General features: G+C 51.2%; 2 protein-coding genes across 5 annotated transcripts; one reads left to right on the top strand and one right to left on the bottom strand.

The window, feature by feature from the left end:
• Positions 1-5,114: 5,114 nt before the first annotated feature.
• Positions 5,115-6,284, bottom strand: C7H10orf95 (chromosome 7 C10orf95 homolog). Its single transcript, XM_078077189.1, has 2 exons — positions 5,595-6,284; positions 5,115-5,471 (listed from the first exon to the last, which is right to left on the bottom strand). The coding sequence occupies exon 1, from the start codon at positions 6,281-6,283 to the stop codon at positions 5,624-5,626; it is 660 nt and encodes a 219-aa protein (XP_077933315.1). The 5' UTR covers position 6,284; the 3' UTR covers positions 5,115-5,471; positions 5,595-5,623.
• Positions 6,093-26,727, top strand: SLC68A1 (solute carrier family 68 member 1). Of its 4 annotated transcripts, XM_036086604.2 has the most exons (10): positions 13,379-13,469; positions 20,444-20,686; positions 21,107-21,189; positions 21,750-22,202; positions 22,335-22,458; positions 23,070-23,166; positions 23,678-23,849; positions 23,925-24,118; positions 24,298-24,381; positions 25,168-25,301. In XM_036086604.2, exons 2-9 carry the CDS (start codon positions 20,519-20,521, stop codon positions 24,336-24,338), a joined length of 1,332 nt encoding a protein of 443 aa, XP_035942497.1. In that variant the 5' UTR covers positions 13,379-13,469; positions 20,444-20,518; the 3' UTR covers positions 24,339-24,381; positions 25,168-25,301. The 4 variants fall into 4 exon arrangements, with proteins under 4 accessions (XP_035942491.1, XP_035942497.1, XP_035942474.1 ...); XM_036086598.2 differs by lacking the exons at positions 13,379-13,469; positions 24,298-24,381 and adding an exon at positions 6,093-6,211 and having other exon boundaries at positions 25,168-26,727; XM_036086581.2 differs by lacking the exon at positions 24,298-24,381 and having other exon boundaries at positions 13,379-13,463; positions 25,168-26,727.
• The last annotated feature ends 399 nt before the right edge of the window (positions 26,728-27,126 follow it).

Below are 27,126 nucleotides of genomic sequence, written 5' to 3'. Positions count from 1 at the left end.
AGGAGACTTACTGGCATGCAGACAATTGTCCAAGATTAAAATGTAACACATAGACATAGCTATGTAGCACATTTACTACTTTTTGACCCACAGATTCAATTTACTTATTATTGTTTTTTCTTTTTAAGATTTTATTTATTTATTTATTTATTTGAGAGAGAGGGAGAGAGAGCATAAGCAGCAGCGAGGGGCAGAGGGTGAGAGAATCTCAAGCAGACTCCCCACTGAGCAGGGAGCCCGATGCAGGGCTTGATCCCAGGACCCCAAGATTAGGACCTGAGCTGAAGGCAGATGCTTAACCGACTGAGCCACCCAGGTGCCCCTACTTATTGGTTTTTATTTTTAGTTAGAAATTACTTTAAACTTACAAAAAAGTCTGCAGAATAGTGCAAAGAACTCTTGCTTACCCTTCTTACAGATTCACCAACTGTTAACCTTTTGCCACGTTGCTTTCTCTAATCTACAGTCTTTATTCAAATCTTGCTACTTGTCCCATTAATGTCCTTCATAACAACTTTCATGCATTGCATTTAGTTTTCATGTCTCTTAGTCTCCTTTGACCTGAAACAGCTTCTCAGCCTTCCTTTGTCTTTTATGACATCAACATTTTTGAACAATAAAGACTACTATGGTTGTCTGTTTACATTTATCTGATGTTTCCTCATGATTATGCATTACTGCTGAACTGATGTTGTGTTTTCTCAGTTTAATATATCAGAAAGCACATGATGTCAACTTGTCTTTGTTAAAGAAAAAGTTTTCAAGACACTCATTAAAGATGGTGAAAAAGACTTTATTCGAGAGGGACCGCTGCAGTGGGCTTCAAGTGTGGTCAGTTTTCCCTGTGATTCTAGGGAATCTAGGATACTCTTTTTTTCTTTGTAATTAATAAGTATCTTCTTGGGGGCTGCCTGGCTGGCTCAATTGGTTAAGCATCTGCCTTCGGCTCAGGTCATGATCCTGGGGTCCTGGGATGGAGCCATGTTGGGCTCCCTGCTCAGTGGGGAGTCTACTTCTCCCTCTCTCTCTGCTCCTCTCCCCCTGCTGGTGCGCTTTAAAAAAAAAAATCTTGGAGCATACTTCAAAACTATATAAACAGCCTGTTTCTCATCAAACTTTTACTCATTAGTTTTAGTATCCATGAATGATTCTCACTGGAATCAATTATTACTGATTGGAGATGGATTTTCTGACCTCATTATTCCTCCTGCTATGAGTAAGAGCTTTCCTTTCATATTTGTTTAGTTAATGTTAGTATGTACTTAATAGAGGTTATTTTATTCAGTAGGTAATAATCCGTTACTGTGATTGTTTTGATGCTTCAATTGTCCCTGATTAGGCCAGTGGAAGTCCCTTCCAGCTGGCTCCTTTGTTTGACATATTTGAGCCATCCTTTATTTTTTGGCACAAGTTGTTCCGGGCTCATCTTGTACCTTTCCTTTCCTTTTAGATTTTTTTTATTTTTTTATTTGACAGAGAGAGACGGCGAGAGAGGGAACACAATCGGGGAGTGGGAGAGGAGAAGCAGGCTTCCCGCTGAGCAGGGAGCCCGATGCGGGGCTCGATCCCAGCACCCCGGGATCATGACCTGAGCAGAAGGCAGACGCTTAAGCTTAACGACTGAGCCACCCAGGCGCCCCAGTCATCTTGTACCTTTCCTGCTACAGCCTCGGAACCAGCCATTTTCCCAGTGGGCCTGGTTCCTTTTAGTGGAGAATGAAATTTAGAAATTTAGATCGGGCTGCTGCTGGCTGTGCTTGTTGCTGCCAGGATGTCAGTGCTCAGTGATTCCATTTCTAGGACTACTGATTCAACAATTTAATACGTGTACGTGTGAACAAAGATGCATATTCAAGGACATTTGTTTTCTCATCAGCCTCACTACTTCTAAGTAAGACCAAGCCACTATCTGATTTCGCCTGTATTACTTTAAAAGCCTCCCAACTGGTCTCCCTGTTTACACAATGGCCGCTCTACAGTCTCTTTTCCACACACATCCAGAACAATTAAAAAAGGGACGCCTGGGTGGCTCAGTCAGTTAAGCGTCTGCCTTTGGCTCAGGTCATGATCTCCAGGTCCTGGAATTGAGCCCCACATGGGGGCTCCCTGCTCAGCGGGGAACCTGCTTCTCCCTCTACCTGCCTCCATCCCCCTTACTCATGCTCTAATAGATAAATAAAATCTTTTTTTTTTAAGATTTTATTTATTTATTTATTTATTTGACAGAGAGAGACACAGCGAGAGAGGGACACAAGCAAGGGGGAGTAGGAGAGGGAGAAGCAGGCTTCCCGCAGAGCAGAGAGCCCGATGTGGGGCTTGATCCCAGGACCCTGGGATCATGACCTGAGCCAAAGGCAGACGCTTAACGACTGAGCCACCCAGGCGCCCTTAAATAAATAAAATCTTAAAAAAAAAAAAAGAATAATTTAAAAAAATCCAATCACATTCTCTCCTGCTTGTAACACTCCACCCACTAAGAATAAAATCCAAAATTCTCAACATGGCTTCAAGGCACCACAGGATCTGGCTTCATCCCTAACCCCATTAACTCCCACTTTCTTGCTCGATCACAGGACAAGGATACTCCAGCCACAGGGTTGTTGTACCTGCTTTTCTCCCCCAGGTAATCAAATGGCTTGTGAAGGTCTTTAGTAGGTCTCCACTCAAGAATCACCTCTTTGGGGAAGACTTCCCTGGCTATCCTATTGAAAACAGCACCCCATCACTTAATAACTATCTGACATTATGTCATATGTTCACCAGTTTGCTTGTTGTTAGTCTCTGTTTCTCTGGGTTCCACCTCTAAAGTAAGCTGCCTGAGGGACTTTTTTGGCTCTCTCCTGTAACCCCAGTCCCTAGAATACTTGCCTGGTGTATTGTGGATTCTCAAATGGCTGCTGAGGGAATGAAGATAACTTTCATTCCTTGGGGCTTTTGCACCCACCAGCTCTCTGCCTGGCTTCTTCCTCACCCTTCTCTTTGCATGGCTGGCTTGGTCACATTCTTTAGCTCTCAATTTAAATGTCACCTCCTCAGAAAGCTTCCCTGTTTACCTTATTCTAAGTTCCACTACTGCACTTGTCTTTCCTATCTCAGCCTCTCATTCCTGCTGTAATACTTATAACAATTTGCCTTTATCTGTTTGCATGGTGTCCCATCCCCATTTCTTCCCCTAAAATGCAAGCTCCATAAGGGCAGAAACTGCCGTGGCTGTCTCATTCATTACTGTATCCCCAGGGCCTAGAACAGTTCCTCAAGAAATTGTTGGATAGACTTTTAATAGCTAAAAACTGGAAAGAATCCAAATGCTATAGAATATTGGGTGGTTGTTGAAGAATGAGGTAGCTCCATGTGCACTGGCACAGAATGATGTCCACAATATACTTACAGTAAAATGTAACAGGTAAAACAGTGTTAATTCCTTTTATGTAATTAACATTATGTGCACAGAAAAAATATAGGAAAAATAACAGCTTGGACCCTACCAATCATTTGGGAATAAGGATATTAAAAAGACCTTAACTTCCTATTTTATATATTTCTATGTAGCAAATTATATTTTTTATTTTTTAAAATTTATTTATTTGAGGGGCACGCACCTGGGTGGCTCAGTTGTTGAGCGTCTGCCTTTGGCTCGGGTCATGGTCCCAGGGTCCTGGGATTGAGCCCCGCATCAGGTTCCTGCTTGGCGGGGAGCCTGCTTCTCCCTCTCCCACTCCCCCTGTTTGTGTTCCCTCTATTGCTCTGTCTGTCAAATAAATATTTAAAAAAATCTTTAAAATTTATTTATTTGAGAGAGAGAAGGGGGGAGGGGCAGAGGGAGGGGAAGAGAGGGAGAGAAGCAGACTCTCTGCTGAGTGTGGAGAGATCTCAGGACCCCCGATCCCAACCCCAAGACCATGACCTGAGCTAAAATCAAGAGTAGGACACTCAACTGAAACACCCAGGCACCCCCAACAAACTATATTTTTCAAAATGAACACTAACATTTGATCACTTAGTACATGCCAGGCACTGTGGTAAACATTTTGTGTGCAGCATTTCAAGGCATCTTCTCAATAACCTCATGAGATAGAGGTCCTAATACTATCACCCCCATTTGCAATGAAGAAATTGATTCAGCGACATTATGCAATTTACCTAAGGTCACATAGCAGACCCATTACACTACACCACCTCCCTGTGTCTTTATAATTTAAGGAAGAAAAAAAAAAAAAAGGAAAGGAAAATAAGATGAAACTAGGGGTGACCGTTCAGGATCCAGGCTTTACACAAAAGATACTAAGCAAATTTGGCCCTGAGCTCCCTAGAAGCCAGGGCAAAAAGAAAAAATATGATCAGTTATGAGATCCTTGGTGCTTCCAAAATAAAAGTAAACCACTCATCTAGAGAAAAACTCTTCCCAAGTGGTGAGGCTTGAGAGCCCTTCCATGAGGTTCATAAATACAGCAGTATTCAGTCCAGTGGTGTACGGCTTCAGTAACATACCTGTATACCCAGGCAGCTGTTGGCCATCCAACAAGTGGAAATTCAGTAAAAGCAATTCCACAAGGAGCCACATTTGTACAGCATGGGTATCAGATCTGGAGTCCTGCCAGACCTATAGTTAAAATTGGATGTGTGGCCTAACCCTCCAGCAAACTCCTGGAATACTGCAAATTCAGCCTGTTAAAGACTGGTAGTAAGGAGACAAGAAGTGACATTCATCTGAAATTTCAACCCTAGTGCATTTTCCCGGTAGGCTGGGTTGATTTTATGCTTCTTTTACAAATGAAGAAACTGAGGCTCGGAAAGCCCAGTTACACGACTAGAAAATGTCAGTGGTAGCCCTAAATCTATGTCTTAGGCATTCCTTCCTCAGCCACGCCTACCACCCACGCTTCAACAAAAGAGCTTAGGCCCTCAGAATCTCTCCGCGGGCGGTGAGCTGCCGGGCCTAAGAAGCCTATGGTCCTGCACACGGGAGAAGAGCTGCTGAAGGAGGGAGCTCGGCCCCACCCGAGCCCCACCCGTGAGGAGGCACACTGGCTCTTCCCGAGCAGGGGAGTAAGGCTCATATTACAGAGATGAGGAACACCCCCACCCACCCCAAACAGAAAAGCGATCTCGCAGCATACACTTGACTTCACTCATTTATTTACTTTTTACTACAACCTGCGGATAGGTGGGCCCTGGGCTTGGGGAGGAACTTGGGCAATTCGGGAAGCTCTGTTAGACGAAGGAGAGGAAAAAGGGAAAGTGGGGGCTTGGTGCAGGGCAGTCTTCTAAGATCGGGAAGAGGAGGGAGAGACGAAACAAAGGGTCCACGCCCTTCTTTCCGCCGCACACCCAGGTTTCCCAAGGCCGAGTGGGAGGGAAGAGAAACAGGACATCCACCCGGAGATGTTCTTGATCTCTTCTCGCCCTTCCCCCGCTATCCAGCAATAACGCGAGAGAAATCAGAGAAGTGCAGCAGGTGGGCGGCGTGCAGGCTTGGTAAAAAAAAAAAAAAAGCGAGGTGACAGGTGCACCCAGCGCCGGCGCACCGCGGAGGTCTCCCTCGTGGCGGGCTGAAGGCGGCGGGCGCAGGGGAGGAGAGCCGCGCGCGTGCTCACCGGGCCGGCCGCCGGGCCCTGCGGCGTCCTCAGCTCGGGCCTTTCCTCTTCCTCCGGCGGCCACGCTCCGCCGCTTCCGTGGCCGGGCTGCTGTCGCTGCTGTCGCTGCTGGCGGGCGGCCGCAGCACACGCCTCTGCACACGATACTCGGGTTCCGGGACGTGCGGCGCGCCCTGAAGCAGGAACTGCCCGCCGCGGTAGGTGACGCGCACGTCGGTGCGCGGGTACGTGCCGTACACACGCCGCAGCTCCCGGCGCACCACGTCCGGCAGCTCGAGGCGCGGGCCGTGCGCGCGGTGCACGCGGCCCCAGCGCAGCTCGGTCTGCAGGGTGCCGCCCTCAGGCCACGGCGCCCGGCGCTGAGCAGCCGCCGTCCCTTCTGCCGCGGGCCCTTGTAGCGATGGCCCCAGGTAGCCGGGCGCCGGGAAAGGCGGGTGCAGGGCCGCGGCGTAGGCCTGCGGGAAGGCCCACGAGGGCAGCGCTGCCGCCAGGGGCGCGCCTGAGCCATGGAAGCAGTGGTATTCCCGCGGAGCCGGCCACTCGCCCGCGGTCAGGCTGGGGGGCCGACTGCAGAAGCTGTGGGCGTGGACGGGGAGCAGCAGCAGAGAGCCGGGCAGGTAGGTGTAGGTGAGGGGCTGCAGCGGAGGCCAGGCGCCCTCCCCGCATGCCAGGCAGCTGTACGAGTACATGGTCTGAAGCTCAGGCGGCGGGCATTTTTACTGGGGCCTGGTCCAAACCTGCGGTGGGGGTGTGTGTGGATACCCTTTGTTCTATCTCCACCACCCATCCCTGGGGCTTGGTAACCCAGGGCTCTGGTTCACAGCAGGAGCCCACGTGCAGTACCTGATGGTTTGGGGGAACTCTTCCTAAGGCATTCAGCTTCCATCTCACCTCTTGTCCCAGGGCTGAGCCGAGCCCCAGACTCTCAGTAAGCAGTAAGGACCCAAGACCTTTTCAAGCCTTCGCTGGTGAAGTGTTCTTCCCAGGTGGCTCCGCACTCGTCTCCTTCAACCCAGGGGGAGTTGGTCCCCAGCATTTGGGGGAGCCAGAGAAGTCCAGAGCAGGCTCCTCTCCACCACTTTTTAGTGGCTCTGCTCCCCTCCATGCCCTGCCTCAGCCACACCTCTTGGTTTCCAGGCAAAGGGAAACACATTTTGCTGGCCAGAAGCCAGCCAGCCTGTATCTACACTGGGTGAGCCTGCTGGTCGTACCTGCCTGCCCTGGACGGTGAGGCCTGTGCTCAGGGATGCCCTCACTCCTACATCACTGAGAATATCTTGGTGCCCTTTCCAATCAGTTAGCCACCTATTCCCTACACTCCATCCTCCCAGCCCTTCCAAATGGGTCGAGTTATCCTAACATTTGAGTGAAGCTCCTACACCAGGTACTGAATCAAGTTGCTTATGAGTATCTAACTTTAAGTTTACATCAACCCTAGGAAGGAGGTACTAATATTTTCCCCACTTTACATAGGAGGAAGCTGCTTGCCTCAAATTTGGTAGTAAATGTATTCTATGACTAGGAAACATTTCCAGTGTTGTAGGCTTATGTAGGTTAAAGTGTATTGCCCAGACTCACACAGCTAGTTATGGTAAGAGCAAAATTCAACCCCATGTCTGTCTCAAGAATCGTGATTGGTAATTAGCTTTATAGCCAATCCATGCTGGGACTTCTTTTACACTGTCTCCAATCCTCCCCTCTAGAATGTTACATAAGAACTAATTCTTTTTTTTTTTAAAAGATTTTATTTATCTATATGACAGAGAGAGACACAGCGAGAGAGGGAACACAAGCAGGGGGAGTGGGAGAGGGAGAAGCAGGCTTCCTGCTGAGCAGGGAGCCCGATGTGGGGCTCGATCCCAGGACCCTGGGATCATGACCTGAGCCAAAGGCAGCCGCTTAACGACTGAGCCACCCAGGCGCCCCAAGAACTAATTCTTAATAGCCATGTGAAGAACATGGTAATATCATTTTCACTTAATTGATAAGGAACCAAAGGCTCAGAGAAGTTAGGACACTTTCCCAGGTTTATACAGTCTAGGTAGCCCAGTGGGATTTGAACCCAGTCCAACTAAGGCCAAAGCCCAGAAGCTGCTTGGGTGAAGATTGCTTCATCCAGGTGGTGTGAAGCCCTGTCTAAGTTCCAGTCCCCTCTGGCTGCAAGCCACAGTCCTCCACCTCTTTCTTCCCCAGTGGGGTGGGTGGTAGTTGCTGGATACTTAAAACTGATACCCTCTCCCAGCTGCTGAGCTGCTGGGCCATCATACTTTCCTTCTTCCTCTTCTCTTGACTCAGGCAGCATCCCCAGTAACCCCCACAGGTTCTCTAAGTTCTCAGTGTCTCACAAAGGCCAGCTACCCTCTGAGAAGTTCTGCACTCACCCTGATGATGTCACACTTTTATATTCCTGACTGAGCTGCTCTCCCAAGTTTTGGGCCATTGGCCTGGTGAAGATAGATACTGGAACCGGGTATCTACCTAACACTCCCTACCCCAGAGCTCCAAGAAGGGAGCCTCACCCTCTGTGCACTCTAGAAACTAGTCCCAAGACACAGTGGCCTTTGTTGGGAGAGGCCTTCACTGCCAAGATGTCCACAACCTAATCCCTGCAAACCTGCCAATATATGTTACATGGCAAGGGGGAATTAAGGTTGTCGATGGTATTAAGTTTGTGAATTAGCTGTCCTTAAAAGGAGATTATCCTGGATTATCCAGATAGATTCAGTGTAATCACAGGTGTCCTTTAATGTGGAAGAGGGAGGCGGAAGAGTCAGAGTGATGTTATATGAGAGTGAACCAGCCATTGCTGGCTTTGAAGATGTAAGGGGGTCATGAGCTAAGGAATGCAGGCAGCCTTTGGAAGCTGAAAAAGACAAGGAAATGGATTCTTCCCTAGAGCCTCCAGAAAGGAACACAGTTCTGTCAGCACCTTGATTTTAGTTAGTGAGGCAGACTTCTAACCTCCAAAACTGTAAGATAATAAATTTGTATTGTTTTAAGCCACTAAGATTTTGCTGATTTGTTACAGTGCCAATAGGAAATTAACATACCTCCCCATTCCTATTTATAACTTTGCCCTCTCCAAATCTCAGCACTTGAGGAATGTCCAAGACTACCTATAGACTGACCTCACCCAGGCCTGGAGCTCAATCATGGGCCCTATGGGACTGGCCCCTTTCTCCACCTGCTCCCACATGGGGATCTGGTCACACCTGGGTGGGAGGTGGGGAGAGTGTGAGACCAAGCTCAAGTTGGAGACTGGGAGGGTGAGAAGCCTGTATTTTAATAATTAGTCCCTACATGCTTGCTGAAGACCTCTGCTGGTCTGGTGGTGGTTCAGGTAAAATGGGAAAAATAAGGACCAAACTGAGTTTCTCAACATTCATCTTGACTCCAGTAACAGCTTCTAGATTTTTGAGGTCCCATACCTTATCTACTCAATAAAGTGGTTCTGGGGGAGTTGGCTCTCTTCTGTCCTTAAAGTTAGGGGTGATTTATGGCTAGATCAATCGCACTGCCATCCCTCTGGCCATAAGGATTGGTTGAGGGTAGCCAGGTGACTCAACTGATCAGTGGAAACCAGGCCCAGGACTTTGTTCTCTTGGGGTGGAGGGAAGTGCTCTCTTTCCCCTGGACAGAAATCTGAAAGAATGCAGTCTGGGTGGAGAGGTGAAGGCCTGTCTGAGCATGGAGCCACAGAAGAAGTGGAACCAAGGAACAGAAAGAGAAATTAGGTCCCGATGACATCATTTGAATCCTGGACTTTAAAGTTACATGAGCCAATAAATTCCTTTTTTCCCTTCCAGTTTTATTGAGATATAATTGACATACACCACGGTATAGGTGTAAGGTATACAGCAAATGATTTGACTTAACGTATATTGTGCAATGATTATCACATTAAGTTTAGTCAATACCCATCATCTTATAGATAAAAAAAGTTTTTTTCACATGTGATGAGAACTCTTAGGATCTACTCTCTTAACTTTCAGATATACCATGCAGCATACAGCAGTGTTTATAATCATCATGTACATTACATACCTAGTACTTCTGGAACTTTACCTTTCGACTACCTTCCTCCAATGCCTCCTCCCATCCCCCCCCCCAATAAATTCCTTTCTTGCTTAATCTGGTTTGAGTGGACTCTTTTTTCTTTTCACACACCAGTTGTGTTTACTTCATATAAATTTAACTACAGAAGACAATGAAATAGACTTTTATTTTTAATTACAAAGCACCATCATCTAAGTCCTTAGAAAATTAAAAGTTTGGGTTATTGCACTGTGGAGTGGAGTCTTCTGTTGTTTGCATCGCCGATAACAGTGTTTTCCCTAGCATTTTATGAAAATTTTCAAAATGCAACAACCTGCATAGTTTTTGATCTGTGAACCCCATGATCAGAGGCTCTCCTGTTGGCAAAGTGGAGGATAGATTGGTGAGAGAGAGGCTGGAAACTAGTCTTGGAGGAGGTTCTCACACTAGCCCAGGAAAACTGACAACCAAAACAGGAGCTGGAGATGGAAAAGAGATGGGAGCAGATTCATCTAGAGTTGACCCCATATAACTGCCTGGGTGGAGAGGGTAGCATAGAGGTGGATGCACATGTTTTTGACTTAGTTGCCTGGGTGGGTAGTCAAGGCAAGCCTGGAAAAGAAAAAAAACTCTTGTGGGCGATTGGAAGTTGAGGAAATGGTGCAGTCAGGGAGTTCATTTGGGGAGCTGTCCGGCATGTGGTTTTATCTTCAGGCTGGAGATGGGAGGTGGGGTAGTCATGAAGGGAAAAGCAGTAGGTGAAGGACTGGAATAGCTGCTACCTGGCACGCGCCTCACTGTCGTCATGGCTGCCAATTTGTTGGGTTCTACTTACACCTTGTGAAGGCAGCAGTCTTGTGTTTGAAGTCCCTTTTACCCCAGATAGCCTATGGCCTGGCAAGTTTGAGTGAATAAATGAAAAGAATTTTGAAAATGGAAGCTTGGAGGCCGGGGGGGGGGGGGGGGGGCTTGCCTGGGTGGCTCAGTTGGTAGCATTTGCCTTTGGCTCAGGTCATGATCCTGGAGTCCCAGGATCGAGCCCTGCATCCATCAGGCTCCCTGCTCAGGGGGGAGTCTGCTTCTCCCTCACCCTCTGTTCCTCCCCTTCTTCCCCCCCGCCCCCGCTCGAGTACTCTCTCTCTCTCACTCTCTCAAATAAATAAAATCTTAAAAAAAAAGAAAACGGAAACTTGGGTGAACTGCCCTCCGATTTTAGAAAGCCCCTGGGAAAAAAGTGCCCTAGTGAAGGGGACTGAGGAGGAGTTGTTAGGAGGAGAACATGATGAAACCTAGATCAGAGAGGTCAGAAGCCAAGGGAGGAGAGAATTTCAAGGAGAGAGACTGTTTATGTATCTATTTGTCCCACAATTCAGGGATTCTGATATGACTCAAGAAGTCAGGCAGATGATATTATCCCCCAGTTGAATCCTATGTCCCTTCCCAGTTAGCTCTGTGGCTGGCAACCAGGAAGGGAAATTGGAGATAATCACAAGGCCTAGTCCTGGTGCTGACACAAGAGGTTAACTGGTTACATTGTTTATAAAATTAGAGGGATGAGGGGGCACCTGGGTGTCTCAGTTGGTTGAGCGTCTGCCTTGGGCTCAGGTCATGATCCCACGGTCCTTGGGATTGAGCCCCACTTTGGACTCCCTGCTCGGTGGGGAGCTGCTTCTCCCTCTCCCTCTGCTGCTCCCCCTGATTGTGCTCTGTCGTGCTTTCTCTCTGTCAAATAAAAAAAAAAATAAATAAATAAATAAATAAAATCTTTTAATAAAAAATCAGAGGGATGAGGAGCCTCAGTGTAACCATGAGACATTAAGTGCAACATAGGGGCCAAATTTTTTCCAATGGGTCACATTCATTTCTGGCCCCTTGGCAGCCCTTTCCATTCCCCTGTTCTCCCCCTGGACTGGAGGACTAAGTAAAGAGTCAGGGTTGCTTTGCAACAAAGGCACATGCTGGTCAAAAATGGAAAGGCAGGGGGAACTCCTTTAGTCAATTTATGGAGGCCCTAGTGTGCCAGACACCATACTGAATGCTAGGTTTCCAGCCTTGTATTCTCAGCCAGGAAAACAGATGGGAAAAAGGGTTTGGGATGGGAGAATAATGGTCACCTTCTTTTTAGTCATGAGGGCTTCCTAGAGCAGGAGGGGGTTCCAGAAATTGCTTGAAGTCTAGAAGAGAAATGATGTGTGTTGCTTCGAGGGGACGTAGGAGGTAAGAAGAGGGTCTGAAGGGACAGGATTGGGGGAGAAATGAGATTGGTGAGTGGTGGATGCTGGGAGCAAAGTTCATGGGACTGCTGGGGCTCCACAGGAACTGGTTGGACAGACTAACCCCTGAATACCAGGGCTCTAGTGTTGGACCATTTGCTGTGGGTGGGCCCTTTGCCAGGTTGTCAGGCAGGAGGAAGAGGGTGATTTTCCTGTTGACAACCATCAACAAAAGCATAATGACCAAAAGCTGGCAAAATTCTTACACTCCCATTTCTCACTTAATGGCTACAAAATCCCTCTAAGGCATAAAACAGAGGCTCACAAAAGGAGGGTCCCCCCTTTTTTTTAAGATTATTTATTTATTTATTTGACAGAGAGAGAGAGAGAGGGAACACAAGCAGGGGGAATGGGAGAGGGAGAAGCAGGCTTCCCGCAGAGCAGGGAGCCCGATGCGGGGCTCGATCCCAGGACCCCCGGATCATGACCTGAGCCGAAGACAGACGCTTAACAACTGAGCCACCCAGGCACCCCAGAAGGGTCCCTTAACAAAGAAGTGGAGCTAGGGGACTGGGCCCCAGGACTCCCGGAACTCAGGTTCCCCCCATGATCATTGCCCCGTATCATAAGGTAGGAAAACAGTAGGCCTGAAGTGTGTGCTGTTTGATTGCCTGGAAAACTAACCAGCCTTACAGGCCTATTGTGAAAAGACATGGGACATCCTCACCAGACTGGACTGAGCAAAACAAAACTTGACTTTGAGGCCCTGGGCAGGGGTAGGAAGAAGAAAGACTGTTCTGAGAGGCAGAAGAGCTGGGTTCCAGCTAGTCTGGGCCTCTTGCTTGTAGGAAAGTCATTGAATCTCTCTAAACCTGTTTCCTCTTCTGTAAAATGGGGATAACAGCACCTGCCTCCGAGGGATGATGTGAGGACTCAACAAGATAATGGATGCAGAGTGCTTAATACAGTACAGGGCATCTAGTGAGAGCTCAGTACTCCTTTTACTTTATTATTCTTATTTTTAATTCGAGGACGGTAGGCTGCATGGTAGCTCTCTCAGGACCTGGCGCCTGTGGCCTGAGCCCTGGTGCCCACACATTAAGCTGGGGCTGTCCACTCTTGAGGGGCTCACAATCCAGCATCAGGAAGTCCCAGGTTGTGCCACTGTCATCTCCTCATCCGCCTAGCTGTGTATCTAGTCAGACCACATGGCTTGTAAGAAGGTGCTGTGCTCTCTTCATTCTGCCAATCAATACTAAGGAAGGACCGGGAGAGAGAGGGGAGAGCTTAGAAAGTCTTATTGATTTGAACAGAAATTGACTTTAAGCATCTATAAAGGTGAAAGAGAGGAGGTGAATCATCAGGAATCCAGGCCACTGCTCTCTTCTTGCCAGCGTCCACGTTTTCTTTTCGGTCCCTAAGGGCATGCGCCCATGACAAATATGGCTGCGGCAGCCTCGGGCGCGGGCACCTGCCGGGGCGCGGTCCCGGGAGCCGCGCGGAGCCAATCGCCGGCTGGGGGCGGAGGGAGAGGCTGGGGAAGCCGCCGGCGGGGCGCGCGCAGGCGCACTGACTCGCACCTGGCGCCAGGCAGCCGCAGGATTAGGCTTCGCCCGCCACGGTATCGGTGAGGGGCTGGCCCGCGGCCCGGGCGCGGGGGCAGGAGCGGGCCGGACTGGGGGCCGATCAGACACAAAGGACGGACCCGAGGGGGACAGGAATGCTGTCGGCTCTGGGAGTCCTGGGGGCTGTCTGCGGGGGGTCCCTGAGGTGATCAGGTTGTGGGTTGGGAGAGCCCTTGGGTCAGGATGGGAGAAGCTTGGGCTCAAGGGGTGAGGGTGGAATCCTTGCAGAAGGGCTCCCTGGGGGGCTGGGGTCGCGGGATGTCTCAGGCCGGTATCCATTTCATTAACATAATGGCCCTTAACCCTGGTGGCGTAGTAGAACCACCTGGGGGCTTTAAAAGAACACTAACCCTGGGCCCCACCCCCGAAAATTCCGATTGATTGGTCAGGAGTGAGGCCCGGGCCTCGGTATTGAGCAACTCCTCAGGTGACTTTCATGTACAGACGGGCTGAGGAACCACATGTTTCAGCGCCAGCTATTGAGTAAAGAGCTCCTGGGTTAGCCCCAGACTCCTCAGTGGCTTGGGAGGGGCGGGTGGTCCCAGGGTGAAGTCGCTGACCGTCCAGTGCTGTGGGGGAGGGTCTCCCTCCCCCAGGAAGGTGAAAGTTCATTTCCAGCGTGAGGAGGAGGAGGATAGGCCTATTAGTATTTGGAATGGAGAGTGCCCCCCCCCCCCCCGCCCACACACACACCGCCCACGCCAGGGGAGGCCCTCCTGCCGGGACTGGAAGCTGCTGTGGGGAGGGAGACTGGGCAGGGAGACGAGCAAGGCGGCTGTGAAACAGGAAAGGCAGCAGACAATTCAGAGGTCAGCTGCGTGTTGAGAAAAGGACACACCTAATATTTGTGTAGGGTGTTACACATTTCAATTTCATTTGATACTCCTGAGGACCGGTAGAGAATGGAATTGTTTTCTCCTGCTTCACAGATGTAGGAATAAACTCAGCTAATTAGTAGTGATAATGTTCAGACTTGACTCAGGGCCCCCAACTCCAAATTATGCTTATTAGTAGCTTTTTCTCTGTACTAAACTGCTTCGCATACAGCCGCTAGTCTGTTTTTTTTTTTTTAAGATTTTATTTATAGCCGCTAGTCCTTCTGAAGGGACTCAACACCCACCCTCCTGATGCCCCTCACTCTAAGGGCCCAGTCTGGCATTCTTGGTTTCCTCCACCAAATCCACCAGCCCGCAGCCACTATAGGTTGGTTCAGAAATCAGGGAGATGCTACTGTTTCCATCCTTCCTAGTTCTTCATCTTCCAGAAGCCTGATGGGTCAAGAAGAGAGAGTTTTTATGCCAGGGGATTCCTTCCAAACAGATCTAGTTCTGTCACCTCACCAGCCCCCCCAGTGCCCCCCATCCCATTGTCCTCAGGATAGAATCTTGTGTGTGATTTACAAAACCCTTCCTGATCTGGTGTCTTTCTACCTCCTTGCCCTGAGCTCTCTTTCCATATTGTATCTGCTTTCCTTAGCACGTGGTACAAGCTTAATAAATGTGACTTTTTGTTATCACTCTTCCTCTTTGTGCACCTGTTGCCTTGCTGTACATGTTTTATTCAGCAGGGCTCATCAAGGTTCCCCTGGTTGCCTCTTTTTGACTCCCACAGCCAAGCAGATCTGAGGGGCACAGTGGGATTTGGGGGTGGCAATCCTAGGGCTGCTACTGTTCCCTAGTTCTGGGGATACCCATATTGGCCTTTTAGGGACAGATTGACTCAGCAGGCATTAATTGAGCACCTACTGTGTGGTGAAGGAGCCTGGTGGAAGCAGGGAGTAGAAAACTGGGGTCTGACCTGGTGCTGCTCTTACAGAGCTTGGGTGCTGGAGGAGGGTAAGGGAGACATTTGGACCCTGATAAAGGAGCCAAGGGGCCTGAGAGGGGAGAGAACACCTGCCTAGGTGTACTCAGGCCTGTGCCACTGAACTGGGCCTTGAATCAGCAGGATTTGATAAGATGGTGGTGGGCTTGGGCATAGTGACATGAGAAATGCTGACATTTTTTAGTCAAAAACACCGCTTCTGTATCTTTGCTCCAGCCCCTAATAGCTCTGTGATTTATTTAACCTTCAGAGCCTTGGTTTCTTCGTTTATAAAATGAGATGGAAATAGTAACAAGAGTTGTAAGGATTCTTGATGATGGATGTAAAAGCCAGACATACCCAGATGCCTGAGAAATGATATGTAGTTACATCTATTTTAAGTGGAAGGAACAGCATGAACAAAGGTGTGGAGGTGGCATTTAAAAGAGAATTTGAGGGATGGCAGGATATACTAGGCAGCAAGAGGCATCAGTGTTGGGTGCTGGAGAGACCACTTCATCATGGATTTGACAGAAGGAGACTGACTGAAACCCTTTAAAGATCATGAAACCAAACTTGAGAGATATGAAAAAGAATAACAGTAGCTACTGTTCGTTGAGGATCTCCTATGTGCCAGGCACTGTGCTTGGGGCTTTATGTACCTTTTGCATTTCAACCCTGCAGCAATCCAAGAGGTTGGCATCATCCCCACTTTATACATGAGGAGACCAAGGCCTAGGGAGAAGGAAAGCCTGGCTCAAAGCCACATAACTGGGACCATCCCAGCACGAGGGCGGGGTGGGCTCCCGTGACCTCCAACAGGCTCTCCTGCCAGGTGCCAAGGTGGGGGTGGAGTTGGCTGGGTTACAGGGTATTTCACCCGGGTTATGCAACTAGGTTGGTGTGGGTTCTAAACTGTTCCTCCCTTGGAGAGGCAGGGTTGCTATTTTCTGCTGGGGCGTATTGAGGGTGGGAGGGCGAGTAGGGGAAGGCATTTCCTGAGGGAGGAGCGGAATCTGGAAGAGTGTAACCCTGCACACTCCTCCCCCCAGCCCCCTCTCCTGGGCAGAGGCTCACCTGGCCAGGTCACTCTGCCTCTGGCCCTGGCTTGTGGTGGGGGCTTGTATCTGGCTCTCCTGAACTGTGCATGTGTTCCTGCTACTTGTAGACTCTCCTCTTTTGACTTAGCCTTGTGTGCCCTGTCTTGTCTCTCAAATTCCCTTACCGTGGGAAGAGGCCTGATTACCAGGATATTCCCCTGCTCCTACTCCAGTCTTTTAATAGTGAGCCCAAGAAGAAGCCAGTTTCTGAACATCTTTCATGTAACAGTGCTCTGGGCTCCTGGGCATTAGTTTAGTCCTCCCTGCATTCCTTTAAAGGATGGGCATTATTATTCCCATTCTACAGGTGAGGAAACCAAGGCTCAGACAGGTTAAGTGATTTGCCTGAGGTTACATTTTTAGTAGGAAGTGCAGGTGGGATTTAAACCCAGCCTCTCCTGAAGGCAAAAGTCACACCCTTCCCATGTCACCGCCCTCTGAGGTTTTCTGCTATTACCCCAGCATCAGTGCCAGGAGCCAGCTGGTAGAGGCTGGGGACTTGGCCTTCAGGGCTCACCTTCTCCAGCAACCAGGATAGGCCACTGGACATCTGGGTGGGGGCCTGGGACACTTCACTCCCTTTGGACAAAGGCTTTGGAGGTGAGGTGGTGGCCGGGGTGGGGGTTCTGAAAGGCCCTGGGGAATTTGAGAAAGTGAGCTGGGTTAAGGATAGCACCTTTAGAGGTATATGTTGTGCTTTACAGCCCCAAAGCACCTTTAGATTAATACTCACCCCATCCTTGTGTGGTGGGTTTGGGGGGTCTGAGAGGCTCAACAGCAGTAATCTCTGAAGTTTGAGTGTCCACTGCACTTATGTGCTAAGTGCTTGAGAGTATTTTCCCCTTGACTGCTAAAAATAGTCTTAGGAAGGTTGGTGCCATATCGCAGATCAAGAAACAGACACAGAGAAGTTAAGCAAATTCCTCCAGGTCACACAGGTAGTAAATGGTACAGTCAGGACTTAGAAGGCCCCCAATTGTGTTTTCTTTCCATTATGTTCCTTAGAAAGTGCCAGGGAAACTTTTAGGGTGATGGATATGTTCATGATCTCCACTGTGGTGATGGTTTCCCAGGTGCATGTATATGTTAAAACTGATGAGACAGTACACTTTGAATATATGCAGATCATTGTGGGTCAGCTATACCTCAATAAAGCTATGGGGGAAAAAAAGTATTTCCCACCAAATGTTCCTTCAGGGGCTTAAGGGCTCCAGGGAGAGGCTAGCTGGCCATCCTCCTGCTTTGGGGCAAGGTAGGATCACTGTAGCCCGGGAGAGATTCTCACAGACTTAGCGGCTGGTTTCAGGTTGTTCTAGCTGCTTCTCCTTCCCTCATTCCCTAGCACTAGGCATAGACTGGCACCAGGTTGGATCTCTTGAGTGAATTGTCCTCATTTTCCAATGAGCCTGAGAGATCCCACTGAGATTCCCTCCTTTTCCCCCACTCAGGGCCTGTTTTTCTACCAGAGTGGCCGTGTCCAGCCCACCCTCCCCAAGGGAGATGGAGGGCAAAGATGCAGGCTCTGCCCTGAGAAACCCCACACGTTGTTGTGGGGGCAGTCAGGAGAGTCTGTGGTACGGTGGCAGGAGGCATCAGTGAGGGGCTGGAGAGAGTCTGGACACAGTGCTGGCTCCTGAAGGATGGGGAGATGGGAGGCCATTTCTGGCAGGGGCACTACCAAGGACAAAGGCCTGGCCAGAGGAGAGGGTGGCTTGAAGACCTAGGGGAGGCTGGGCTGGACAGAGGCCCTGGAGGGGTGGGCACAGAGCAGGAGCTATAGTGGGTCATGGGGCAAGGACATGTCCTGGAGGTCAACTGCTGTTGGACTTGGGCTGAAGTTGGCTCTCCAGGGCCTGACCATGATGGGAAGCAGAAGTTTCAGCTGTGTGTGTCTGTGTGTGCATGTGCGTGTGCATGTCTGCACGCACCAACATGTAGATCACGCCCATGGGCAGGCTTGGGTCACAAGGACTCAAAAGAGGAACAGCCCCCGAGGGTATGTGTAAGTTTCCTAGGGCTGCCGGAACAGATTACTGCAAACTGGGTGGCTTAAAACAACAAAATTTATTCACTCACAGTCTGAAACAACTCCAGATGGTCACGCTCCCTCCAGAGGCTCTAGGGAAGAATCCTTCTTTGCTTCCTCCTAGCTTCTGGTGGTTGCCTGCAGTCCTTGGCATTCCTTGGCTTGTAGCTGCATCATTCCAATTTCTGCTTTTGTCCTCACATGGCCACCTTCCTTCTGTGTGTGTCTGTCTCTGTATAAATTTCCCTCTCCCTGTAAGGGCCCACCCGAATTCACTTTGATCTCATCTTAACGTGGTTACATCTGCCCAGATCCTGTTTCCAAATAAGGTCGTACTTACAGGTACTGGGGGATAGGGCTTGAGCATATTTTTTTTTCTGGGGATATGATTTAATGCACAACAGGGAATTTGAGAGAAGGAAATCCTCATAGCTTCCCTCTGGGGGTCAGGCAACCACACACAGGGTTATTTTTCTGAAAAGAGAACGGCATCTTTGAATCTAAAAAAAGAGACAGGCAGGCTTAATGCCTCACTGCCTAAACTGTGGTCATGGCCCTGTGGCCGCCACCTGGGTGCCCTTCTGAGAGCGCTGAATCCTAACTGCTAGACCACCAGGGAAGGGCGCCATTTCGAAATGCAGAATCTGATTCCTCCCAGACCTCCTGAGTCAAAATCTGCATTCTGATGACGTGCCCACGTAACTTGAAAGTACATTCCAGTTTGAGAAGGCCTGCCCTAAAAAAGATCTGACTTTTATTTCCTTCCCTCTCATAGTCAGTCTGTCCTTCCAGCCTCTGTGTATAAGTTAGCCTGGTTGGAAGCTAGGCAGCCACACTGTGCTTTGTGCTCTCTTCACGTGACATGTTCTTGAGTTTCTCTTCTGCGTGTTGAGGTGGGCCACGGGCTTGCCTTTTCTGGAGAGCATCGGCCTTGCTGAGACAGTCCCTTTGTTTCGTTCTTGGGCCGTGCCCGACTTTTTGCTGTTTATTACTGTTGCTGCCATGAACGTCTCTGTACATGTTCCTTTGGGGTTCGTTTCTTGAGGTGGAATTTCCAGAATCAAAGTGCCTGCGTGGTTGTGGACTCTATCACTCTTACATACCTATGGAACCTGACATCACAGCAACTTTCTCTGTTCTACCCAACAGTGCGTAGGAACCTGATTTAAAAGGTCAAGTGGCAGAAAAGGCTTTAGAACCAGACAGGCCAGGGGTCAAATCTCCTACTTTTTTGCTGTATAACATTGGGCAAATTACTTAACATCTTTGAGCTTGGGATTGCTCTCTTTTCACATGGTAATAGTGCTATAAATTTTGTAGGGATTTTATAAAGATAATCATGACACCACCACCATCCATTTATTGAGCACTTTCCATGAGTTACCTCACTTGATCCTTACATTCCTCTGCAGAATAGGCGTGATCATCCCTTTTTCCCATTCACAGAAGAGGAAACTGAGGCTTGGGTTAAGTAGCTTGCTGAGGTTATAGGGGCATTGTATGCCCACGCCCACAGTTGGCATGTCCAGATGGTTACGGTTTTTGTGATAAGATAGTGTGGATGAAAGAAGATACTGAGCACACTGCTCTAGCACATGACCTGGCTTAGCACTTGTTGGATGCCTGCCTTCTTTTCCCATGCCTTTATCAGTTTTCTTGGGTTACTCTTGAATAGTGGTATCCAGCCCAGCACTGTTTCAGTTGTATGTCATTGATAATTCCCTAGCTTTGTTTTGCGTAAAAACTTTCTCCCAGTGGAAATGAGGTTTTTTTTTTTTTTTTTTAAGATTTATTTATTTGAGAGAGAGAGCGCACGAGCAGGGGGGTGGGGGTGGGAGAGGAGGAAGCAGACTTCCCACTGAGCAGGGAGCCTGACGTGGGTCTCAATCCCGGGACCCTGAGATCATGACCTGAGCCAAAGGTAGATGCTCAACCGACTGAGCCACCCAAGTGCTCCCAGAAATGAGTTTTTAAATGATTCAGAGGTCTGGGGTTAGGAGCAGAGCTGGCTCTGATCCCTGCAGCTAACTGACTACTTCTCCCCTAGGGACAAGGATGGCCAGACTGCTCTTGGATGTGAGCGCTCCTCAGTGCTCCTGGGGCTGACGCCGAGCTGGCAGCCATGGGGCTGGGCAGGCTCCAGGCCTGGATGCTGGGCCTTCCTACGCCTGTGGTCTATGGCTCCCTGGCTCTGTTCATCTCTATCCTGCACAATGTGTTCCTGCTTTACTATGTGGACACTTTTGTCTCAGTGTACAAGATCAACAAAGCTGCCTTCTGGGTTGGAGAGGTAGGCCAGCACTGGGGGGGAGCTGGGCAGGTTGCAGGGGTGGGTCCCACCCAGTCCGGAGCAGGGGCAGGCCAGGTTGCCCACCGTGATTCAGCAAGAAAAGCTGGAGCTGGAGGTGTTGATGACTCCTCCTTCTCCTGGCCACTGTCCAATGAGTCTGGCACGGTTCTAGATATTCACATATATGATAAAATATATTCACGTATATTTATCAGCTGGATAAATTTGCCCTGGATGGGTGGGAGTTTGATGGGGCAGTGGCTGGTGGAGTGGGTTTTAGTAGAGGGACTACGCGGAACGAAGGTTTGCAGTCAGGAAAGCTGGGCTCACCTTTGAGGGGTGGCGAACAGGCTGGGTAGGGAAAACTCTGGAGAGGAGGCTGCCTGGAGCCCACCTGCCCCATGTCCCCTCTGCCCACAGACGGTGTTTCTCCTCTGGAACAGCCTCAACGACCCCCTCTTCGGCTGGCTGAGTGACCGTCAGTTCCTCAGCTCTCAGCCCCGGTTTGTGTCCTGGGGATGGCTTGCAACGGGTCCTGTCCCACCCCACCCCTCCCCAGGGTGCCTGTGTTTGGGGTGGGGAGAGAAAGGGAGACCATTTCAGCTTTTGGCCAGGCTCCCTCCCTTCTCGAGGTCAGGCACGTGGGAGAAGTGGCCTTGACTGACTGTTGCCTTGCTCACCTGGGGAGAGATTCACCCCAGCTTGGCTTGTCAGGTCCTCAGAACTGGGAGCTGTACAGCACACCCTCTCTGCTGCTTCTGGCAGATTCCTTGACCCCAACCCTGCTTGGGCCCAACACTGCCTCCAACCCTGAGAAATAGGTATCCCACCACCCTTTGCCCATCAGCCCTGGCAGGCTGGCAAGGGAGCAGACGAGAGAGTATACACCCTGGTGAGTTGTCCTTCCTAAGTCAAAGGCTGAGGACGCGGGGCTCAGTGGGCTCACTTTGCGTGAGTCCCATACTCTGGGCCTCTGTCCTTCCTTTGGGGCCTGGGCAGAGGGGAAACTGGGGCTTGCCCAGTTGGTAAAAGCCGCTGCCACCTTTCCTCCTCTCCTTGGCAGGTCGGGCGCCGGGCTCTCCTCGAGGGCCGTGGTGCTGGCACGGGTGCGGGCCCTGGGCTGGCACGGGCCGCTGCTGGCGCTGTCGTTCCTGGCATTCTGGGTGCCCTGGGCACCCGCTGGCCTGCAGTTCTTGCTGTGCCTCTGCCTCTATGATGGCTTCCTGACGCTCGTGGACCTGCACCATCATGCCTTGCTGGCTGACCTGGCCCTCTCTGCCCACGACCGTACCCACCTCAACTTCTACTGCTCCCTCTTCAGTGCGGCTGGCTCCCTCTCTGTCTTTGCCTCCTATGCCTTCTGGAACAAGGAAGACTTCTCTTCCTTCCGCGCCTTCTGTGTGGCCCTGGCCACCGGCTCTGGGCTGGGCTTTATGGGGGCCGCACGGCTGCTTGGGCGGCAGGTTGAGGCGGCTGGCAGGGAGCCAGAGTGCCCAGCCCTGGCTGTGAATGGCGGGTGAGTGGCCTGGCCCAGCTCTCCGGGTTCCCCCCAGCACACGGAGTCCCCTGGCCGATGGGCGGCTGCCCTGGGGTGGTGGATGGCTCTGGCCCAGCCCTAGGCCGTCGGTGACTCCCCCCTGCCCTGTAGCCTGTGCGGAGAGGAGCTGCTTACCGGCTGCCAGGACGCAGGTAGCATCACTTTGAGCCAGTACCTCCAGCAGCTCGCACGCCACCGGAACTTCCTGTGGTTCGTGGGCATGGACCTGGTGCAGGTATCGGAACCCCCCCCCAGCCCCCCGATGGCCAGGATGTGCCTCACTCAGGGGAACAGGCTCCTTAAAAGCTGGGCCTTGTGTGAGCACTGCTGGGCGATTTGCTAGCAGGAACACAGGTCGGGTAGTTGGGAGAGCTGGATTCTAGCACCATCAGAACTCCTCACTCCCCGTGTGATCTTAGGCAGCTCTCTCCGGGCAGCTGTGTCTTCACCTGCAAAGGGAGGCTATGAAAAAGAGGTGCCCTTTGGGAACTTTGGGACAATCTTTTTAAAACACTAAATGCCGCGCCTAAAACACATGTAGTATGTCAGCTCGCCAAGTTCAGAAATAGATGGTGTTTATATCATCAAGCTTGATTTACTAGTGTTTTCAATTAAAGAGAGAAAAACTTAATCATTCAATTTGACGATTTTATCCTTCCTTCTACCTTTTAGCAAAATTAGATAAGCAACAGGAATCTGGTGTTGGGTGTTATTCTGGCATGTTCCGTGTGGAGGGACATGGGGTTAAAGTCTGCTCTTGCTCCCGCCGCTGCCCGGTTGGCTTCCGGCCTGCTCCCAGCTGCCCTCCAGCCCAGCAGCCTCCTCACTGCCCCCATTGGGTTACAGGTGTTTCACTGCCACTTCAACAGCAACTTCTTCCCCCTCTTCCTGGAGCATCTGTTGTCAGACCACATCTCCCTCTCCACGGGCTCCTTCCTGCTGGGTGAGTGGCAGCCGCCCAGCTGCAGGCACAGCTCCCTCCCGAGCCGGGGCCTGGTGCGGGCCGGGGGTGCGGGGGAGCCCGGGGTGCGGGGGTGGGTTACGCTGCTGCAGGCTTGCCCCTCCAGCCTCGCTGTGCTGAGGGAGGAAGCGGTGGGAGCCCGTTGCGCCGTGAGGAGGCGAGGGCTGCTCTCCTGGTGTCCCCGTGACGGCGCCCCCAGAGGTGAGGCGGCGCAGTGGCCGGCTCACAGCGGGGCCGCCCGGCTGACGGGCCTGGCTGTGCGTCTTGACTCTTATTCACTGTGTGGCCTTGGCTGTGTTTTCTTTAATCTCTTGGGGCCTCCGTTTATCCCCCGTAAGGTAGGGATGATAACAGGACTGATCCTAAAGGGTGGTGAGGATGAAATAACAGGATGTGAAGCTCGTAGCCCAGAGCCTGCCACGCCGATGGTTGGTGCGGAGAGCTGTGGAAGCCGCGGCAGTGCCCCCTCACAAGGCTGCCCCCTTCTGTCCAGGCATCTCCTATGTGGCCCCCCACGTCAACAACCTCTACTTCCTGCCCTTGTGCCGGCGCTGGGGCGTCTACGCGGTGGTGCGGGGGCTCTTCCTGCTCAAGCTGGGCCTGAGCCTGCTCATGCTGTTGGCCGGCCCCGACCGCCCCGGCTTCCTCTGCCTCTTCATTGCCAGGTATGCGCTGCCCTCCCTCAGCCCCGCCCCTCTGCTCCACCCCTTCACCCTTGCCCCCTCTCTCTTCGCTGGCAGCAACCGTGTCTTCACGGAGGGCACCTGTAAGCTGTTGACTTTGGTGGTCACTGACCTGGTGGACGAGGACCTGGTGCTGAACCACCGCAAGCAGGCGGCCTCAGCTCTTCTCTTTGGCATGGTGGCCCTGGTGACCAAGCCGGGCCAGACCTTCGCCCCGCTGCTGGGCACCTGGCTGCTGTGCTTCTACACAGGTGAGGGTCCGGGGGCTGGCACCGGGCTCCTGAGGCTCCGGGGGTCAAAGCTACAAGCTGGGTCCAGTAAGGGGGAGAGAATGGCAACTGGCCAGCAGAGGCTGTTCCTGGGCCCCACCTCCTCTGCCTCTCCCCATGTGGGCGGAGGAACTGAGTCTCCAATTCTTCCCGTCTTTCAGTGGTTCGTTCGTTCGTTCATTCATTCAACAAACGTGTATAGAATACTTTCACTGCCAGGAGCTGCTCCAGGTCCCTTTAGGGAGGTAACAATGGTTTTGCCATCATGGAACTTATATTCTAGTTAGAGGGATGGGTGGGGTTGGCGATAAAGAGCCGAACAAGGAAATAGCAATGGTAGTGGGAAAAGCGATGGTAAAATAGGCAGTGTGACTGAGAAGCTACTTAGTGTGTGTGGTCCAGGAAGGCCTCTCTGAGGAGATGACACCCAGGATGTGGACTGGATGGCAAGAATCTGGTCTAGAAAGATCTCAGTGAATCCCAGACAGGATGGGGGGGCAAGTATGGAGCCCAAGGTATTAGGAGTGGCTAGGAGATGAGGCTGGGGCAGCAGAGGGCTCTGTCCATCAGGGCAGGGTTTGGATTTTATTCTCAGTGTGAAGAGAAACTATATCAAGGGTTTTAAGCAGGGCAGTGACATGGTCTGATCTGGTTTTAAAGTTCACCCTGACTGCTGTATGGAGAATGGGCTGTGGGGAGGCTGTGGCAGAAGCCGTGGAAGCTTGAGCAGATGGAGCCAGGGGGGCTGGAAGAAGGTGTCTGGGTGTGGCATGTGTTCTGGAATTCGGGGGAGGGGAAGGACTGGCTGCTGGGGAGTACTGAGGTTAACCGAAGAATCCAGGAAGACTTTGAGTCTATGGTGTGGATAGTGGTGCCAGTCACCCAGAAGGAAAGCACAGGGCAGAAGCAAGTTTGGGGGAGGAGGTGAGTTGTGGTTTAGAAATGTATGCGTGTCGTTTGAGATGTGGCACTGCGGACCTTGGAGGAGACCAGGGCTGACCCTGTTCTTTCTGCATGCTCTCTCACCCTAGGTCATGATCTCTTCCAGCAGCCCCCACTGACCCCTGTGGGGAGTGCCCAGCCCTGGCCAGAGCCCCCGGCCCCAGCCCCAGCCCAGGCCCCAACACTCCGCCAGGGCTGCTTCTACCTGCTGGTGCTGGTGCCCATCACCTGTGCTCTGCTGCAGCTGTTCACTTGGTCCCAGTTCACACTGCACGGGAGACGCCTGCACATGGTCAAAGCCCAGCGCCAGAACCTATCACGGGCCCAAACCCTGGATGTTAAGATGGTGTGAGGGGCAGGTACAGCAAGGCCACCCTGCTGAGGACACTGTCGCAGCCCTGGGCAGGAGCCACTTTTGCCAGCCCCTCATCCTGCTCCTCTGCCTCCCTGGGGCACAGCCTGGAGGACAGATGGCAGAGTGCGAGCTTCTGGGGCTGAGCCAGGAGCATCACTGAGGTCTAAGTTCTGGCTTGGCTGTCTGGCCCAGCTTGGGCAAGGGCTGGGCTGTATGTGCTCAGGGACCTGCTTCCCCCCGTGGGGCAGGAGGAAGAAGAGGACCAAGAAGGGATGGGGCTACTCTGTGATCACATGGGGGTGCTGCAGGGCATGAAGGCCTGTTCCATCACCTGGTTGGGGCTGGTGCTGTGTGTGGGCTCAGAAGCCACTTTCACCCACTCAGGGGAAGCTGTGAGTCCCACCGCCCCCTCCCTCCACGTTTCCAGTGGTTTCTCTGACCTCTCTGCTTCAGTTGTGCCTAAAGTATTGTGCCCCAGCTGCTGCAGGGCTCCCCCACCCCCACCTGATCTCTCAAAGAGGTTCATGTCATCACAGACTGATTAAAGTCAGTCATCTGTTCCCGTTCCTGAGGTCTGTGCTATGCGCGGGAGTGGTGGGTTGGTGGGGTTGGGGAACAGGATTCCTCACTTAATAGGAAAAGCACCCCGAGAACGTTTTTCTGCAGATGAGTTGGTGGGGGTGGGGGTCACCCTCATCAGAGTCACTGAGGTAGCGGGGAGGGCATGCAGACCAGGCTGCACGGGCATTTGTGAGCAAAATGACTTGCAGGCCTGCGGTCATGTCCTGGTGCATTTCCCATGCACCACTGCCAGACATGGTGAGCAAGGAAAAGCAGCTGCTTCCAAGAGGTCTTCAACCCTGGAGTCACTGGGAGCTTTCAAAAATGCTGATGTCTTGAATTCTCTTCCCCAGGATTCTACTGTCATGGGTTCTAGGCTATGGCCTGGGCACGGAGGTTTTGGGAAGCTCTGATTTTCCTGTGCAGCTGGGATAGAACACCTGTGCTCCAGGCCAGCATTTCTCAACCTGGAGACATTCGGAGCTGGATAGTCCTTTGTTGCAAGTATTTAAAGCAGCATCCCTGGCCTCTGCCTAGATGACGGTAGCATTTCCCTACAGTTGTGACAACCAAATGTCCCCAGACATTGCCAGATGCGTCCCACTTGATTGGGACCTACTGCTCAAGGCCAGTGGTTTTTGAGGGTCTGTGTAGTGGCTAAAAATTGAGGCTCTAGGGCTATATTGCCTGGGTTCAAATCCTAGCGAATAAAGGGCAGAGCTTTGGGAAATTACATCATCTTTGTGTGGCTCTAATTCATCCGCAAAGTGGATAATAAAAATACTTTGCAGGGTTGTTGGATCAAATAGGTTAACATTTGCAAAGTGCCTGGAACGCACCCCCAACAAGTATACAGGTTTAAAATGGAGAACTGATTAGTCAGAATATCTGAGTGTGGGCCCCAGGAACTACATTTTAAGCTCCTGAACTTCTTATCCACGTGCAAGTTTTGACTTCAGGGATGTCAAGAGGTGCTCCCCTCATTGGAGGTAGTTTCAGTCATAGGTTTTACTGTACATGCAGGGCTGGGACCCTCAGTTCCTGAAGTGGGGCTTTGGCATGGACACCATCTCTGTATCCACTTGACAGGCTCGGACCTGGGCGAAGGGCTGGCTAAGTCTGGCTGGTACAA

This window comes from Halichoerus grypus, chromosome 7, assembly GCF_964656455.1.
Source record: "Halichoerus grypus chromosome 7, mHalGry1.hap1.1, whole genome shotgun sequence".
Classification (NCBI taxonomy): Eukaryota; Metazoa; Chordata; class Mammalia; order Carnivora; family Phocidae; genus Halichoerus; species Halichoerus grypus.
The sequence above is the reverse complement of the archived record's forward strand: the minus strand, read 5'-3'. Positions and strand labels throughout refer to the sequence as shown.

What these genes read in the sequence shown, in the direction of transcription:
- C7H10orf95 (XM_078077189.1), bottom strand. Translation starts at nt 6,283, where the DNA reads ATGTACTCGTACAGCTGCCTGGCATGCGGGGAGGGCGCCTGGCCTCCG.
- SLC68A1 (XM_036086598.2), top strand. Translation starts at nt 20,519, where the DNA reads ATGGGGCTGGGCAGGCTCCAGGCCTGGATGCTGGGCCTTCCTACGCCT. An exon ending in CACGGGCTCCTTCCTGCTGG is followed by an intron (nt 23,167 to 23,677) that starts GTGAGTGGCAGC and finishes CCTTCTGTCCAG; the next exon opens with GCATCTCCTATGTGGCCCCC. An exon ending in CTCTGCCTCTTCATTGCCAG is followed by an intron (nt 23,850 to 23,924) that starts GTATGCGCTGCC and finishes CTTCGCTGGCAG; the next exon opens with CAACCGTGTCTTCACGGAGG.